At 42.9% G+C, this 19,483-nt stretch overlaps 2 protein-coding genes across 2 annotated transcripts; one reads left to right on the top strand and one right to left on the bottom strand.

Annotated features, from left to right (window-relative positions):
• The first annotated feature begins 340 nt into the window (after window positions 1-340).
• Window positions 341-12,186, top strand: parpbp (PARP1 binding protein). Its single transcript, XM_070853636.1, has 10 exons — window positions 341-490; window positions 1,026-1,262; window positions 1,376-1,480; window positions 2,252-2,422; window positions 2,567-2,721; window positions 5,303-5,486; window positions 5,601-5,782; window positions 7,079-7,160; window positions 10,901-11,087; window positions 11,603-12,186. The coding sequence occupies exons 1-10, from the start codon at window positions 341-343 to the stop codon at window positions 11,932-11,934; spliced, it is 1,785 nt and encodes a 594-aa protein (XP_070709737.1). The 3' UTR covers window positions 11,935-12,186.
• Window positions 12,187-12,809: 623 nt separating this feature from the next.
• On the bottom strand, window positions 12,810-15,290 carry pmch (pro-melanin-concentrating hormone). The gene is made up of 3 exons (XM_070854234.1): window positions 15,042-15,290; window positions 12,973-13,114; window positions 12,810-12,859 (listed from the first exon to the last, which is right to left on the bottom strand). Exons 1-3 carry the CDS (start codon window positions 15,288-15,290, stop codon window positions 12,810-12,812), a joined length of 441 nt encoding a protein of 146 aa, XP_070710335.1.
• Between the last annotated feature and the right edge of the window lie 4,193 nt (window positions 15,291-19,483).

Genomic DNA, 19,483 nt, shown 5'->3' with positions numbered 1-19,483 from the left:
ATCGTCTCAACTATATTTGTGCAACTTGTGGAAGCTGATATAGAGACACTGTAAGTTAAGTTATCGGTACCATTGTGCACCGAGGCCAACGAACCTGAAGGTTTTCCTATAAGTGGAAAAGGAAAGAAATGATCAATGCGTTTACTTTGTAGTCCAGTGAACTCGTTTTGCTCATTAATTGGTACATTTGTATGGTTATAGCCGGCTTTCTGTAGTAAATCTGTGTTATTCAACCCCATGTAGGAGAGAAATCCAAGTAAATGATTTAACAATTGGCTAGCCTAATAAACCACGTTTTCACAGGTGTTGAAAGAGTATTTTCCTTCATTTCCAGGGGGAAATGGAGACTATGGCAGACCGTCTAAAGGCGATGATTAAAATCTTCAGGAGGGAGAGCCACAGGGTTTTACACTCTGAGAGGACCACCGTGCATGGAGCTGATGGCATGCTGATGGTGCTGCAGCTGGTCATGGCAGAGGTGAATAAGCAGGTAACAGTTCATTCCTTTTACTCAAACAGCCCTCTCTTCAGTTCGATTCAGTTCAAGATATTTCATTTGTCCCTCAAGTAGCGATTTGTAGTAAACACAAATGCACACAAACAGTTCATTCACATGCATGGATGGGGGTCGATGATTTTAGAGCTGAAGATAACAGCACCTTGAAATCAGTTCCTGGCCTCTTCACAAAGACATGTAAACTAACAAATGAAAGAAAAAAGTTTATATACATCCAGTAAAAGAGCAAGTGAACATGTAAATATTCCCTGTGTTCTTGCTGTTAGTTATCCCAGCGAGGCTGTACAAGCCCAGTTCACATCATCATCATCATCATCATGGCATAGTTCAATTGAACCATCAGGCTGACTGTCATCACGTCTATAACTGATGACATTACTGCAGATTTCCGGCTGAGTCCGCCCATGGCCCATTTTTGGAGAAGGTCTTTTTGCGTTTGAACTGATTGGTTCCAGGCCGTTGGTAATTATGGCTGCTGCTTGCACTGTTTTCTCTCTTCCTGTGACAGCACGGCGGAGAGTTCAAAGTGGCTCTGAGTGATGTCCTGATGGCCTGGAAACACTTACTGTTAGACAAACTTCACCTGCCACCCCCCAACTTTGCACGCTTGGAGAACTATGATCTCATCCTGGAGGCATACGAATCCTTCCTGAAGCGCTCCAACACTGTGGACCTGGTTGATATCCTCTCTATGTACAAACAGCTGAGACTAGTGGACTTGGACCCAGAGGAGCCTGTCAGTCCGGTGAGCCTGATGTGGTTGGAATCAGACTGATTTGTATTGTGGATGATCAGATTGGCTCCTGAGTCAGAGATCAATTTATCTCGCTAATGACTTTTTTTTGTTCTTCCACCAAGATCCAGCTGTTTGAATTCTTATCAGGCAACATGGAGGTCTCAGAGTTGCCAGACTGCCCAGCCCCGTCAACACCATCTACTAAAATCAGGCCCTGTAGCTCACAGGTAGGCCCAGCCCTGCTTTCATCCACTAAAGTGCAACTCATTTAATCACTGATCATTAGAAAATCCTTTTTCTATTAAGTTTTTTTTTCACCCACTGGCAATAATCCATGTATTTAAATTCCCAGTCGTCAGTGTAAATCATTTCTGTCTGGAATCCCTCCTGCTCTTATCGACAGGAACTCTGTGCAATATTGCTTAAATTTAAGAGAACAATGTGAATTCAATTACTGAGCAGATGTTTAAAATACAACAAAAAGTGGGGCTTCTGTAAACGGTCTCACTCCCCCACTCTTCTCTGTCACTTGTGAATATGTGTTTTTGGTTTTTGGAGGCTTGCTGAGGCACAACAGGAGTGATGTCATTTTTTTTAAAGTTTAATACGGGTTCTCGGCTGCTGTTTTACCCGGGCAGTAAAGCTACCGTCCCTTTTGGTAGTTGATAAACATGATACTAAAGGAGTAGTTCAACATTTTGGGGAATCCGCTGAATCGCTTTCTGGCATTTCGGATTTACCTTTCAACAGAGCCAGGCTAGCTGTTTGAGCCACTTTCTAGTCTTTGTGCTAAGCTAAGCTAATAGACTGCAGCTTCATATTTAGAAGATAAATCGGAGAGAGTTGTATGAATTTCCTCATCTTGCTCTTCAAAAGAATGAAAATAAGCGTACTTTCCAAACTGTTGAATAATCGCCTTAACAGTTCTTGAGATGTCCATAAACCATAAATGATAATGGTGCATTGATGGTAATAATGTGTGTTCCATTTATGAATAGATGAAAATGGCAATGAGAAGAGTCTTCTGCTCCTATCTGAGTGTGCTTGTGAACTCCAAGAACGACATGGCTTTGGCACTAACCCTTGACGTCCCTAGTCGCTCTCTTGGACGTCAGGCATTCACCGACATCAAGCACGCTGCACGCAACAACAACACGTCTCTCTTCTTGGTAAGAAATATGAGATTCTCCGTGTGCGTAGGCTCTAGCGGTGATTTATGCACACTTTACATCAGTAGAAAACCAATACTAGGACATTAAAAGTGGAGTAATCCTCTCTAATGCAAAATTTGGGTCTCTTTTATGCTGTTGCAGGCTGTCACATCTTTTGTGAGGGTCATCCAGCTTGGAGGGAAGGGTTACGCTCCAGCTGAGTCTGACCCACTGAGGAAACACGTCAAAGGCCTGTCTGACTTTGTCCAGTTTCTAGACAACCTGGAGGAAATACTGGGGGAGATCCCTGACCCAAGGTACACAGCTTAACGCAGCTTAATCAGGGCTTCTGCTCGCTCCCTGTCTTACTGTTGCTCTTGAGGTAATGCTTCCCTTCTTGTGACAGTCAGTTGTAAATGTTGGGAAGCAGTTTGAAGAGCTGCAAATTCAACTTTTAGACAAAGCACACAAAACATGTGACCCAGTGCAGCAGTGGGGCTGTCTGATGTGTTTTTGTAGTTTTTGGACACAATGGAGGTCTGCGGCACAGAGGAATAAGTTATATTATATATATATATTATATCATCGCACACAATACTAAGTCAGCTGGATTCATTTGGTCTTCTATGGGATTTGTTGACAATAAGAAAATATCGAATGTCACCTTTAAGTTTAACTTGAATCAGGGATAAATCACTTCTTAATAATAGCTACTCCTTGAATCAACGAGGTCCTTAAAGGACCAGTGTGTAGGATTTAGTCTAGGAGAAGCTATGGTTGCCAGCGAGGATTCCCTCACTCCCTCCTTTTTCTTGGCTAAATAATAAGTATGATCTTCATAAGTCAAAATTTTGTGTCTCAAACGTCTCACAACATTAATTGGTACTGGTCAATGTAAAAACACAAAACAGCCCCTGTTTGTCCGTTCTGGGCTACTGTAGAAACATGGCAATACAACACAGCGACTCATTTTAAGCAAAAAAAACAAAATCACAATAATTTTAATGTGATCAGACACTACAGAAAACACAATTCAAAACATAATATTATATTAAAGATGTGTATTTCAAAACAAGAATACCATTCAGTAGTGGTCAAACTGCACCTTTAACCTGCTGTTTCAAGCAGCTTTCCATTTCAAATAATGATGTTACAATAATGTTTACAAAATGCTGTGTTAGCTTAGTAGCAGTCTAATACTTGCATAAATACATTAGTTTCCAGAGAAATCATCCTGAGCTTCATCAAGGGAAGACAGAGATTCCAAGAGAAGTTGATCCCACTTCTGTATCTGGCTGTGACTCTGGTCAAATACAGTGAAACCCGTGATTTATGACTGACCGGAATTTTCTTTGAATCGCTTCACTTCGTCCTGCAAATTCAGATTAAATCATGTGTCCTCTCCTGTGTTGCCGATTCACTTCTCATTAACTGACGTAAATTCTGAAATCTGAACTGAGCTCAGCTCTGCGTAGAGGCCCTGCTGCAACCACTGGTAGAAATATTTACAGCCGGGTGTATCGGCCTGGCGGACACCTGTGCACTGAAATCACACCTGTGATCATAAAATCCACCTGTCCCGCTGCGGCTCGTTATTATTTCCCTCAAATCCTTGTAATGACTCCCATCTAAGCTTCTCATGATAACATTTGGATTGCTAAAGTATGTTCATCGTTGCTACATCAAAGCCTGTCTTTGTTAAATCACTTGTTCCCCGTTTGGAGCTCTCACTTTGATGAATTATCATCAAACCTCGAGCTCCACAGATCACCCTCCATACCATTACAGATTATTTTGGATGTCGAAGCATTTGGCACCACAACAAAAGTGGTTATCAGAAATGATTTAGCCGTTCAATCATGTGAGGGTTGAGCTTTGAGGAGAAAGCTGTTGAAGGCACCCTTTGTAGCAGTCCCAGTAGCGAGGTTGGCTTCACTCAGCCGAGCCATAACAACACACTGGGATGTTTGCGTAGTAGTGGATTCGACTCTCGCTGCTCTGCTGAGGGCTCTCGGTTCATGCAGGCTGATGAGAGCGCTCCGCGTCTGAGGAGACACTGATGAACTCGGCCAACACGTGTCTTTCAACAGGCAGTGCCTTTACGCTCTCGGTGGAGTACTGTGTTTCCTCATACAAACACCTTCTATGGAGAGTTCAGGGCCCCTTGTTCACTGAACATCTGTTTTCCCAAATGATTCTGTTACTGAGCCCCGTTCGCTCACATCAGAGCTGGGTCAGGGCTGGACCACCACCTCTCCACCTTACTGCGAGCTCTTCTAGCACGCTTTAGTGCACTTGACTGTTAGAAAACCTACACAAGAGATATGTTGCAATGATTTCTAGACATGCAGCGCAGGCGGTGTGTGGGGATGGATGAAAATCCACCCCCCCACACGCAAAGCTATAAAGAGGAAAATCCTGGAGTTTGTCTGCTGACAGTCTATCGGTGAGCGCAGTGACAGTGCCCAGGGTGACTTTAACAGGGATTTGGAGCATATTTTCTGCTTCATAACTGTTAGCATTGGCAAAGCTGCATTATAGTGAAATAAGGCTCAACTGGATGTTAACACTGAAACAATTACTCTGAGCCCTTAAAGTCAGTGTCCAATTAATTGAAAGTGAAGCTGCAGTATATCTTTTGAAGACATTCAGACGAAGGCCCTGGCTTTTCTGGGTTTTCGGTTTTAGGAGAGAGTTATTCATGTTGGCAAATATTGGCTGAACTCTTGAACACTATTAATTCCATCCAGATGAAAACCTCTGTATGTGTGTGTGTGTATTGTGCAGAGAAGTCTTTTACTTTCCAAAACAAATGCAGGTTTTTTTTTACTCTACCTACAGCACAATGCGGCTGTCTCAGCAGATGTCACTGTGACCGTACCTGTGTTTAATTCTCAGTGCGTGTGGAGCCAGGCTGGTGACTGCCATCAGGGCCGTGCTGGTGAAGGGACGCAGCAGTGGAGATGCAGTGTACGCTGCAGCTGAAGAAACGACAAAGGAGCTGAAGGAGAGGATTTGCGAGCTACACCAGATCCAGAAAGAGTCTGCTAAAGGAAGCGGGACGGGGATAAGCCCTGCCAGGGTAACGTGTGACCTCTGCTCCCTAGGCAGGCAGCTGCATCTTTGGCCTCGGTGTCTCTCTTGAAGTTCATACGAAACTGATTTACCTGTTTGCATTGTTGTTGTTCCTCTCCAGCCAAGGGCTTACGCAGTCAATCATGCCACAGCGTACGGAGGTCGGGACACTGTGAAGGTGCTGATGGCTCTGTTGGATGAGGAAGCGCTGACCCCTCCCTGTCAGAACAAGGCAGACCTGCTGTCTGAGGACCAGCCCGTCCTCAGTGGAGCGGAGGGGACCTGCGTCCTCACGTTGTTCAGGTTGGCTCAAATATTCAATAACAAACAATTTGACTTGAGATGCCATTTTATGTCAAATAGAGAGCACGTGTTATGTAGCGTTTAATAATCTTTTTAGCCATGCTTGCAGTGGGATGGCAATACCTGTCTGCTGGTTAGTCGGTCCATCACTTTGAACAGCTAGTAGATGGATTGCCATGAACCCATCTGATCTCCAGATGATGAATCCTACTGACTTTTCCCCTTGCGCCACCCTGAGGTTGGCATTTGTAGTTTTGGATGGAATGGCTCAACTATTTGATTAAATGCCTGTGGAATTTGGTTTTGACATTCACGCTCCCCTCAGGATGATTTGTAATTTGGTGATCTAGTGACTTTTCCCGCAGCGCTATCATCAGATCAAAGTTTTATCTTGTCCAACACTTTGTCTTCTGACCAAATAGCCGCAAAACTAATGACATTCCCATAAGTCTAAGTGGTACTTTGTATTTAGTGCTGATTAGCTACTGTTAGCATGCTGACATGGCCAAAAAATAGCCAAAGGGTTCAGAATAATGACTCAGTTGAAGCCAAACAGCCACAACTCAAAGCTCACTGTGGTGACTTGACAATCACCAAGAATCTTCTGGCTTAAGCTCACGTATCAAAGCGGATCGGGTAACAAAAGCAGAGCGGTAATAATGTTGTTTTTACAACTTTGTTTATTACAGACAAAAACACATCACTCCAAGTGTAGCATCAGTGTACTACTGTTTACCATAGCCAGGAACAGTTCATTCTGATGTTGGATCCCTCAGAGGTCAAGTACATGTAAATCAAATATTATGAAAAAGAGCCTCGCAGAGCTTTGAATTAGATTTGAACATTTCCACTACCAAAGGATCCAGTCAGAGTGGGAAAGCCCCTGAAACAGCGACAGACTATCATGAGACTCTGCAACTACCTACTGAAACCATATGGAGGAAAATCCTCCCACAGCACACTGGAACAATTTCTCTGGTCAAACATCTGAAATAAAAATAATAATAATATAAAAAAAATAGCCTGTGGCTGTGGGGAACCTACATTATGTTAGGTGGATGAAATTAAATGGCTGATATCTAATTTGTTGCAAAAGCCCGACATGAGCTCGGTCTGACGTTAGTGAAAACATCTTTCACATGTTGAAAATATGATGGCCTAAAGCTGCTCTGAAGAGAGAGCAGTGTTTTTAAGAAGCAGTGGGTAGATTCCTTGGTTAGTGTGACCATCTAACCTTGTAGCTTTTCTAATTCATAAACCTCTTGTCTTTGCCTCTCATTGTGGCTCGCCCCTCAGATCCCCTGAAGTGTCTAATGGATGTTCTCCAGAACCTCTAAGGAACCGAGTCCAGAGCCGGCTAGACCTGCTCAAACCCAAGGTAACGTGGGCCCCCTCCGTCCAAGAGCCCCAAATCCAAACCATCAGTTATTTCAAATTGAATCAGATGTACAAACATTGAAAATAATGTCTTTACATCCTGTAATTTCTCCGTGGTATTATATTATTTATTTTCTTAGCTGAAGCGCACATCTTAACTGACTTCCACCGTTCCCGTTTGCACAGCTGTGTTTTAGCTCTTAGTGTTGGTTTGAGGGTGCTGTTTAAATCCACGGCATAAAACGACTTATTCGTGGGGGATTCAAACCATTAACCAATCCTGATGATAGGTTATCCTATTGTCGGGCTCAGGTCCAATTGCTTACAGTGCACAACATAGCATACGGTATATCTGATATCGATACCTCCTCCTTCCTTCCAGGCTGTGAGCTCAGCTGATGTTTTCTGGGGTCATTGTAGGAGAATCTGTGATATAATGAGTACTCTGCCTTTGTTGCCAATAACTTTTGAGTAAATGGAGTATATTGTTTGTATGATTTTGTTGCAGTTATTATAACATGCACTCAGTTGTGGAAAGTAACTGGGTACATTTACACAAGTACTGTACTTCTATGCCACCACATGGCACAGCCGATACTATGTTTTTTTAAAACATAACTTATAACCTTAAACAATCAATCTAATATGGATCCTTTGATACATGCGCTTAGCTGGACTATGGGTTGGAGGTAACTTGGAAACAGGAATTACATAGGTTATCCACTAGAGAGCGCTGACAAGTTGTTGTTTTTTTTAATTTTTGTCAACTGTAAAATGTCCTGATCATTATCTAACTCAGTCACAGTTCTTTTGAAGAGGAACCACTGATTTTATGCATATGTAAAAAGTTGTATAAAGCCTTTTTGCGCCTCCAGAGGGATTTTTACGCAAAATCCGATGAACTCTGCCTCAGGTGATGTCACTTGAGTCAGCCCTCTTTAGCCTTTTCCTCATCTCTGCTGCAGGCTAGACACTCGAGACTACATCAGCCTTTACTAGCATAGTACAACCACATCTCCGTCAGCAGTCGAGTTGCACTGTGGAAAAAGTAGGCTCCAGGTTTTGACACGGAAGAATGCATGGAATGAAATAATCTACAATGTTATGGGATCAATGGTTTTCTCTTTTAAAGGGATTGGTATATCACTCATGTATCATTATCATTCTTTCTCTCGAATATCAGTATCAGTATCTGCTTCAAAAATCCAGCATTGATCTGGCTATTCCAGCAAGAACACTAGGGTGCTTACATGCTCATGCATCACTTGGAAAAATCAAATGATATAGTTATAATATTACACTGAAAAGAGCTGTTCCTCTTCCTCCTCTGAGTACTTTTACTCTTCATACCTTCATACATTTTGCTAATGATACTTAAATACTTTCAAATGAGTTGAATTTTGAATATAGGACTTTTACTTTTGGCAGAGTATGTTTACAGTGAGGTATTACACATTGCAACCTGTGCTTCTTCCACCACTCCACAATTGCTGAGTCACCAAAAAAAACACTGACAAAGACCAACTTTAGGTTTTAATGTAGGGCTGCTCTTTAAACATGAAGTAGCTCGACTGTGTGAACCCCTTTTGAATATGTATGCTAAACACATTTTGTGAAATGGCTCCTTTATTTGATTGCGCTAGCAGATGTCATTTTAGCTCCCCACAATCTGGCTGCCTTCCTGTTTGAGTGTGCTGTAATGGTCCCTGGGCAGCGCACCGCTTCCTGAACTCGGTGAGCGGAAGCTTTCTGCATCAATTTCACTTTGAAGATGCCATATCAGTCGCGTAATTCGACTAGCAAGGGAAACTTGAAAGGTTATTGTTTCCTGTTGTCTGCTGAATGACTTTATCCCAGACTTCTCCAGCGGTTTCATCATGCACTGACGTCAACTGGCACACACAGAGATGGACAGATTTAGTTTCTGCTTTTGGGACATTTCCAAATCTTTTTCTCAGTGCCACAGATGATCCGAACATAGAAAAACCTTGACTAAAACTCTCAATGCCAATGTAGTGTTCTCTCTCTGAAGTCGGTAATGATGATTAGGAAAAAATACATTTGATTACGTGATGGTGCTCCACTACAGATTGAATCTGGTGGTGATAATAGTGGAGAGGCACCTGTTTCTCGTTCTGACTTGTGTGTCGCCTGCGTATGAGAACACGTGTCAAAACACAAAGCTGCAGTGATGGCTTTCACCTGCTTTTGGAAGTACGATCAGGAATGTCTCGGTCAGGTCTTCGGCGTCGTGTCAGACGGCGTGCGGGGGTTATTTCAGGACAGCCATCTTCAGAGGAATGAGGGCCGTCTGACCACACGGTGCCACATCGGGCTCCCACCTGTTGTAATTGGATTAGATGTTCTCCGTCAGTCATAGTTTGGCCTTGCTCACTCTTCCATCCCTCCCATTGTTTCAGGGGCGTCTCAGATATATTTTATTAGCATGCAACCAGAGCAGCATACATTTTTAGCTCCATCATTGAAGTGTGCCTCATTCTTAGGGTTACTGTTGTTTTAGGTGCTCTTTTAAGAAGTTCTTTTGAAAAGCACAAAGGCTTTGATCCCTTTGTACTTTACGGACCCACCCAGCTTTGCTCACTGTATTTTTCCCTTAGATTTCTCCTCCCTACTGTGGCCCACGGGTCTGAAGGGTGAAATCCTTGGATTGTGATAATCCCAAGCAGGCGTAGATCAAACAGTGGATGAAAAACTGCGGATCTGTATGCCCCAGGGTCAGGATTGTAGTCTTCAGTATCATTCACTTTGTTATAACTAGCTATGTTGTCTAATGAGGTGCTGCACTACTGTCCTAGACATGTAATTGTGAGAAGATTGAAGAAAACTATTTGTTCTTCGTAAGAAAAACATTTGGTCAAAAAAACACAACCACATATACAGGTTAAATGATTATTGCCGTAGAGATTGGTTTAAAGTGTTATAAATTAATAATTTCTTGCTCTTTCTTTTTTGTTGTTGTTTTGTGCTCCCTCCTCTCTTCTTAGGACCACTTAGGTTTTAGTGTTTTAAAAGAACAAACCAGAAAATATGTTTTGAAAGCCTGGGATCATGGCCACCAGCCTTCATTGATACAGATCAACAACCACACCATTGACTTTTTGAAGGGAAACGTCTTGATAACTATCAACTCCAATGCCATGCACTTTGGCACAGATGGTCATGTTTCCAAGAGGATGAATCCTGATGACTTTTGTGATCCCCTCACTTTTCATGTAGTGACACCATCAGGCCAAGTTTTGAATTAGTCAAAGATTTTAGCTTGTGACCAAAAACCTGCAAAACGAATAACATCCCCATCAGCCTCGGTTGTGTTTAGAGGTATCCTACTGTTGTAGTAAATGTTAACATGCTAGCACACTAAATTAAGATGGTGACTATGGTGACCACCTACCTGTTAAACAGGCCATGCTAGGGTTAGCTTTTAACTCAAAGCGCTCCCGTGCCCAAGTGCAGCATCACAGAGCAGCTAGCATGGCTGCGGTCCTTACTCTCTTGTTGAGCAGTTGAAAATGTGCAGGAGTGGGAGAGCTTTTCTTAAAATCTGAGGGTCAGTGAGTTTTTTTTTTTTCCTTTCCAAACACTAAAGTAAAATCCAGATTGAGTTTTTGAAAGCCAGAAACCAAGGCCACCTGCCTTGAGTCATTGATACATCAGCCATCTCACTGTATCATCACTGTATCAGCTGGGTTCAAGTTTTTTTTTTTTTCTCTGTTTTTCCAGGCCAGAGAGAGAGCAATTCGATCCCAGTTTGCGTGCACATACAAAGATGAAGAAATGCCACTCAACCGTGTGCTGGAGTTCCCCAGCACCAGCCAGGTCCCTACCTGTTTGCACCCAGCACCCAAACCCAAAACTATGCCAATTGTGGAAGAGGAGTGCAGCTCTGATGTGGAGGACACAACCAAAGGTACAGATTCAACCTTTAATGTCTGCAAATCCCACTTGTAGTGTGCTTCACTGCATGCGGAGAAAAGCTCAAAACGTCAACACAAGCGGTGCAGCGTTCTCTTTGTGCCGGGATAGATTTCTGTTTCCTCTGACGCCAAACAGCTGGACTGAGGCCCAGGCACACCCTCTCAGCTCCAGCCTTGAACCCTTCCCGGCCCCAGCCCTGGGATTGGTACTTACCATCAGCCATTAAATGAATCCCCATTCTATAAAACTCCCTCACACCCACATCTGTAGTAAAAACCGAAAAGCACACATACACTCACACAGACTTTTTGCCCATTTCCCCTTCTGCCTTTTGTTTCGTGGGAATTCAGGCTCGGCTCCATCAGGTTACAAGACAAATGTTAAATTTCAGCTTCATAGAATAAACACACAGTCTGCAACAACTGCTAACGTCAGCAATTCCGTCACACCGTTTTTCCCTTTTTTTCTACCAGGTTATCACAGTTGTCTTTACTTTTTTTCCCCCAGTCTATGCAGCCAAGCCTACCTCTGAATGTCCAAATAAGGAGCAGAGCAGTGTGCAGCGGGGGGCTGCTCTTGAGCCTAGAAGTGGAAATGCCCAAAACAGAAGCGCATGTCCGACCTATAGGAAGAAAACTGGCATTCAGATGCAGAACAAGGGCAACAAGAGGAAGCAGGTGACTTCTGATCAACATGGAGGGTCAGAGAATGAGCCTCCACAGAAGAAACAGCCCACAAGTGCTGCAGTCAAAATGCCAGGCAAGAATGTCAGCAAGGCCTCGAGTAAGAAGAAGCTGATAGCTGGACAGGGGAAGCTGACCGGCTTCTTCAGACTGTAAGGACTGTACTGTCGCATGATGGCACAGGGGATGGACTTCCTGCGAAATCACGTTCACACAAAGCAGCTGAGTGTTGATCAGTCATTTCCCGTCACTGACGAGTGTCGTGTTGAAATTAAGGCTGCAACTGATTCATATTTTCACTGTTTTCAGTTATTTCAAGGACTTGATTGAAGGAATCGCTTTTGTTTACTTCCTAAAAACTAGCATTCAGATTTAGAGCTATGCTAAATATAAAGCTATTTATACCTTTATTACCTTTATTACCACAGCCATGATAACGATTTCTCTTGATTTCTTCCCAATCTTTATGCTAAGCTAATAGCCTGGTAACTAGAGCTTCATATGTAACATACAATCATGAGAATTGTCAATCATCTCATTGACCTCTCAGCAAGATGGTGAATAAGCGTATTTCCCAAATGTCAAACTGTTTATTCAATCATTTAGTCTATAAAATGTTGAAACAAGGTCAATTAAAAATCACAGAAATTACAAACTGAGAATCGCTCATCGAAATTATAGCTTATTCATTTTCTGAAGCATTTATTGTTTCCACAGAAAGCAGTTTAGCAGAGTGGAAGATGTGGATGTTTCAGTGTGACTGAATCCAGTTTGGATTCGGTCAGGACATTTTCATCAAGACGAGCCTTATTTTGTGCTTGAAATGTATTTAATCGCTAGTTGTATAGTTCATCTTTTAAATCTGTAAAATTCCACAACTCTGTAAATATGACGCAGACTTTTTCGTTTAAATAAACTTTTATTTTGTTTTATATTTTTGTTTTTGTCCATTTTCTACAAGGGAAATGCATTTCAGTGTAACACATTTTATACAGCACATAGAAGGGAGGGCAACAGCACGAGGGAAGCACTTATGCTTCCCAGCAGGGTCGGTACACTCTTCCTATCATACACCGCAGCACTGGATAGAGAGGAAAAGAATACTTGCATTAGTGAATATAAGCATCAACACATTTGAAGCTGTCTTGTATGTCAGAATCAACCTCTACAGACAATGGGTTTGCAGATACTTGCCGTCAAGGTCGGTGTTTCTGCGATCAATTTTAAAACTGCGTTCAGTGGGAATGCGGCTCAAGCTTTGGTCTACAAGCGGAGGAAGGCTCCGGGTGAACGCTGGCTTGAACCCGCGGATACTGTGTCCTTTCAGCCTCATGTCCTGAAACGCAGTATTGATCAGTGATTACATGTGACACCATAAGACCACACACATTTCCGCACAGCAGGATCTGAACTCTGGATCGTCAAGTCGTAGTAATTTTGCAGCAGCTTTCAAAGATGATCGTTTTCACTTGCAGCACAGGTGTTGGATCTGTCTTTACCAGCTGATCCAAGCCACAGGAACCCCAAATGGAATAAATGTGTTTCCCCATTTTTACTATATCACAGTGGCCCATTTTCTTCCACTGCTCTGGTTCACCCAGATGGCTTTGTTCTCTCCATCATGGCTGCCTGTTCCCCATTACCGCAGAGATAACCACCATGTTCATGACACACAGGAGACGCAGCCGCCAGATAAACTCTTTACACATTGCAGCCAAACGTTTGAGGGAGCACAGATATATCATCATTCTTCCCACTGTGATTCCAATAAATCTTTATAGGCTTGTGATCATTTGACCTTCTCAGCTAATAGTATTTCCCGTTTTTTCCAACGCTGCCGTAAAAGATTTTCATAGATGTGTATGAAATATTGACTTAACAGTAGACACGAGGACGGTGACCAGTTGAGAGGGTTCAAATGTTCAGACACGGGATGGAGATAATGCGCTCTTTGTTGTTGTTGAACTACGGAGAGCTGTGGTTGTTTATAGAGAGAATTCTCATACAATGAATAGTTATGACGCATGACCATCATTGGCAGAGATCAATGACTGCAAACAGACTAGCCAGATACATTTATTGAGAATAAATCAACTAAGAATAATCCCAGTGGCTGGTAAATTTGAATTGGATTAACTTGTTGGTGAGCCAGATTCTTTAAAGGGTTGGTTCACCCAAACAACCAAAACCTCTCCATCCAATAATGAGTGTCCTGGGTACTGTGGGCAATACACAAATGATGCTGCCAAAAGTTTTCCTAGAGGCTATTTCTTTGATAGAAAATAGTTAAACTGAAAACTATTCACAGTTTTTTATGTTGTATATTATCATACAGTGTAACAGGCACATTGGGTTTGGAAAAACATGCTATTGAATTTTTTTAATCTAATTTTTCAATGTTTTGGCCTTGACTCAACATGCTCAACCCTGATATGTGTTAGAGGTGCTGAATCCTCCAGAGCAAATATCACGAGCTGGCACTTATTATCTATTCATTCGGTAATTGTTTCCACAAAGCGGCCCCTACAGGCTCTGAACCCTGACCTGCTCCTGAACCTTTTACCTTTTACTGACTTCTGGCATGATTGAAGATTAGACTGTTCTGTGATATCAATAGCTCTGTTCATGGAAGCTCCTTTTAATGGTTATTGTTTCTAGAATCTGGAACCTCCTATTGGCTGCACTGCTGCTATTCATCTGTAATTGACTGTAACATTGTTGCCAGTTGGCATCAGGTCAAAATGTTGTGCATGAATGAATAAATTAACTCCAGCTACTGATTTTTGTTGAGCTGAGGGTTGAGCTTGTTGATTTATTATCAGGCTTATCATTCAAAAGTTAGATTTAACAAAAACCAAAGTAAAAGGACATCGTTTCCACAAAAACACTCTGCTGTTGAATTTTTTTATGTGCAATTTTTCGTTTTGACTACCATCAATGAACATTTACTTCCAGTGAATTGAGGTGGAAGCAGAAATCTAAGACATGGTAATCAAAACGAGAGCAATCTGCATGGTGAGATACAGCCAGAGTTTTGTAAGTAAATGTTTTTTTGACATCTGGGTGAACAGCACCACTTTCTAATAACTCTTTATAAAGGGTTCATATAACTAATGCTAAGGTATATAAAGGAGAAGGTATAAGCCATTAAATAAACTGAACTATAAAGCATCAGTAAATTATTCATTAACCATGAATGAAGCTATTAGTGACCTAACAACCAGCTTCCGTCTTTGAAAAAGCAGTTGCGATGTGACACTTACTGAGACGATGATGATTTTAGGGCTTTCATCTTCATCCCTCACGTTGTTGTCCATCACAAAGCTTTGCCTGTGCACAGGGGAAACCACAGCGGGCTCAGTCATAGGCTCGTCGGCCAGTAGCAAACCCAGGCCATCTTGCTCTGCTACGCCGTCTTCTACCTTAGTCGCAGGTATGGCTATGGTGACCAAGTGGCTGCTCAGCTCAGAGAACAGCACTAGAGTATACAGGAAAGAGTAGACCGAGATCATGGTACCAGCAATGTTTAGTTCTACAGTCTTTGACTGATCTTCTCTCACCTGACGACTGCTGTGGCCAGGCTCTCAGCCGTCTTATATATTCAAAGAGAGGGCCATTTGCTTACAACTTAAGATCGTTATATGTCTCCTGCAGGGCTGCATCCATCTTAAAGGCTGAAGGTCAGAGGAAGTCTAAAGGTCACAGCAAATGTGCGGTAATTCCATTAATACGTAGTCCTTCATAAAGGAAGAAGTGAATAGCTTTTTTTGTGATTAATTCAAATGGATAAAGAGGTGAAACATGGAGGGCTGTAATTTCCACAGAGGGGTGTCAAGAAGGCTCACAGGAGGTCAAAGGGCAGGAATTCACTGTGGTTCTTTTCCTTCAAAATCCACCTGAATGGATGATGAACTCAGCAGGCAGTGGGACAGAACCTCGTCATCGTAATAAGGCAGAGTGCTCATAGTGAGTCATTTTCTCTGAATGTGGCTGAGAAAAATCCTTTGATGGACCCTGCACAAAGGTCAGTTTACAAAACCTACAAAAATCAGCCTTCAAGCATCTCTGAAGCTCGCTGATTTACACATAATATCTCATCTGGCTCCAGGAAATCACTGTGCCCAGCCAAGAGACAGTCTGGCACACAACAAGCATAAAGCACCGTCTCGTTTTTATTAGTTATGTTAGCGGCCTGATCAACAGGGGTGGCAATGCCAGTCTGTCGGTTGGCCGAGACTGAAAAAGCTCAACAACTATTGCCATGAAATGTTGTACAGACATGCATGGTCCCCAGAGGATGAAGCCTACTGACTTTGGCATCTCACTGACTTTTCCTCTAGCGCCACCATGAGGTTGACATTTACGGTTTCGCATGAAATATCTCAACAGCTATTGAATGGAGTGCTGTTGAATTTGATAGAGACATTCATGCTCCCCTGAGGATGAATCGTGATAACTTTGATGATCCCTTTTGAGCTTTGGAGGTGCTGGTAGGTGGGTTTTGTTACCCTTGAACGCAGCCAGGCGAGGTGTTTCCCCTGTATTCCCACTCTCTCAGCTAAGCTAAGGCTGACGTATATGGCCTTCATATTTAGCTCACAGATATGAGAGTAAGTGAATAAACATCTTTCCCCAAATGTCAAATAAGAATTTAAATTAAATAAGAATTTCATATGCCACAGACAGCTCTGTGATTGAGCCTTGGGAGTGTTTGATCGATAGGATGATGATAAAAGGCGGAGGCGAGCAAAAACCAAAGGGCCTCCATGTTGACATAGCTCCTCGTAGGCTTCTTCTCAGCTCAGAGGGCTTACCTTATTAACATCACAGGAGCCGTAGTGCAGAGGATGGAGAACCGGGACATGAATAATAGCTATTGAACTCAGCTGAAGTGATTTTACTTGGAGCGGTCAGCCTTTATTTTGTAAGTATTATTGTTGGAGGGCGAGGACCTCTACTGAAGGACTGAACTTGTCCACAGGGGCACGGCCGTTCCAGCAGAAGCACAACTGAACTTGTGAGCTTCATGCACTGTTGTTGTAACCTTTCTCGCTCCTTTCTGTCTTTCTGATAATCTCTCCCTCCTTTTCCTCCACATTTCTCCCAGTACAGGCTGTATTAATGTTCTGACATGGTCAATAAACACACTACAAATCAATGCAAGGACCCCCGATCCAAAGCTCCTGGGCTCTATCAGCATCCCTGGCACTTACAGAGAAGATTCAACGAATTCTAAGCCACGGTGAAGGTTTTTATCTGGTAACTGTGATTTCTTCCTGGTCTGAATTTCTAAGAAATCATTTCCATAATTCTCTGACAAAGAACATTAGCAAAAAAGCCAAGAGTCAAATAATCTTATGAGGACCAGATGTGATCTGGTGGGTATCCATGAACATTATTTACTAAATCTTTGTTTCCACAACACCAGCTTTTCAAATCTTCAACCCATGCCAGTAAAGTTTATTCAACTACTGACGGTGTTGTCGCTGATTTACAGTCGGACCTGTTTGTAAGCAGTCGTAATTGCGTCCAGATTTGATTCGGCCACGTGCATGGTTTAAATTTTGAACTCGGGGAAAGCTGCGGAGTAGTTTTTTCATCAGCTCTGTCGGCTGCTTGCATCACCTGTCAGTTCCCGGTGCTGTATTTCAATCACACCGCCCACAGCTTTGTGCGCAAGGAGACCTCAGAAGTCTGGGCCCTATGACATCAGTAGCAGCATTGTTTTATAATCCTCCGGGGCCCAACACATTATTTCCTTGTCCTGTATTAACACGCTGCCTTTCATCACAGACACTCGTCTTCTCGTGGAAAACATAAAGGAAAGCAAACAGCGTCACAGCAGAGGGGAAGCAGCTCTGTGATGCACTGATGCTCCGAGCATGATGTTAGTTATCTGTGTGTTTATGCTGCAGAGACAGTTGAGCTGTGCCAGAGGCCGGCATGCTGCACTCAGCAGAGATGCTGGGGGGTTGAGGTTGTGGGGGGGGGGGCTGCATTTTGGGCAGGTTTTTTTTTTTTTTTTGTTGCCCAGAGAACAGACCATGGTTTCCTGGAACAATGCAGCTGATGAGAGTCTCTCCAAGGAAAATAAGGCTCTGACATCATGGGTTCTTAAAGCGCACAGCTGAGCCAACACTCTCTCCTGCTATAATCAAGCCTCAGTGAATTTCCACTGTCGACTGAAATTGAGAAAGAGGGAGAATCTCCTCCAACGCTTTAGACACTTTTTTTAAAAACACATGCTTTAATCTAGCTGCGAACATTCCCGTTGTAGCGCGAGGCTCACAGTGCACTTGTTGGACTCTCGCGTCTCTATTTCCTTTTTACATCTGGCCTTGGTTCACGGTAGCTATAAATTGCGACACAAGGCTACTTGTAAATTTGTCATGATCAACTCATCACTAGCCAAGACTGGATGCACGGCCCAGGATATGAGAATATGCGGGATGAAGAGACAACAAATGCTGAGTTGACAACAGCAGGAACGAAAGTTAAACCCAGCAAAGTGAAATCCTGTGTGTCCTGTTGTGGGGAAAAAATGAATGGTTGAAGACTGATGAAGCCTTACAACCACTTTTCCTGTAAAACAACCAGTAGAATAAGTAGTAAAATTGGTGAGTGTAGTAAAACAGACCACAAGGTCATTCAAAAGACAATTGTGTGCTTAAGATGAGGAGTTGAAGAGTGTGGAGAGATTGTGTTTCAGTGCTCAGTCCAAAATCTGTGTCCTTAGATGCACTGGATCCCGAGTGCGCGCAGATCAATGGGAACGGACTGAGTTCTTTCCAGAACCATCCTGGTTCTTGAGGTTATTCAGACATCTTTGTGTTGCACTCCTTGAGTCACCATGTAATCCAAAATTAGCACATATAAGAGGATAAACAGAGCATTTTCAAGACATCCTAACGTTTGTATTTTATAGTAATTACAGCTGGATGATACTGAACATCCTCTTTGATAATTGGCTTATTTGTTATGGCTTGGTCCCTACCCAGGCCTTTCTGCACACAATCTCTCTCTGATTTATTTGAACTCTAAATCTTGCAAGCTTGCAGCCTGCAATTGGACCATTAGGGTGAGATAATTGATTCTGTATTAGTCATAGAGACGGATGAAATAACATCCAGAATGGCCGGGATGACCGCTGCCTCGCCAGCCTCCCTGCCGCTCCACATTGTGATCTCCGCCGACTGCTGAGCGCCGGCCAGACAGACAATTTATCAGGGTCTGATTGTTGTCCCGTGTACGTCGGTTTTGAAAAAGTGCTGACAGTGAGTGAGTGAGAGCTCGGTGCTGTCACTGCGAGCATCCTCCGAAGAGCTGAGTACACAGCTCTGGCCTTGGGGAGCGCCACACCCCTGCTCTGTTTGCTTTGGCAGACCCCGCCACCTCTTAGGAAGTATCACTTTGTCATTCAGAACACACAGTACGCTCAGTTTCACACTGCATGATGCACAAAGCCTCAGCTTGAGTTATGGTTTGCACATGTTCAAGAGAAACATGTAATTATGTGCTGTTTATGTGTCTGAATCCACAGGGTTCCTCGTAAGAGCCATATAGAGTTTTACCAGTGTGATGTTGCTTAATAGAGAGAGTGATGTCTTTACAGGATGATGTTTCCCCTGAGGTTTTACGAGCGTATGTGCATGCCGCATGAAGAAACTCTCCAGCCATTTCTGTGATGTTGACAAGTGGTTTATTC

This window comes from Pempheris klunzingeri, chromosome 22, assembly GCF_042242105.1.
Source record: "Pempheris klunzingeri isolate RE-2024b chromosome 22, fPemKlu1.hap1, whole genome shotgun sequence".
Classification (NCBI taxonomy): domain Eukaryota; kingdom Metazoa; phylum Chordata; class Actinopteri; order Acropomatiformes; family Pempheridae; genus Pempheris; species Pempheris klunzingeri.
Note: the sequence above shows the minus strand (reverse complement) of the source record. Positions and strands in the feature narration are given on the sequence as shown.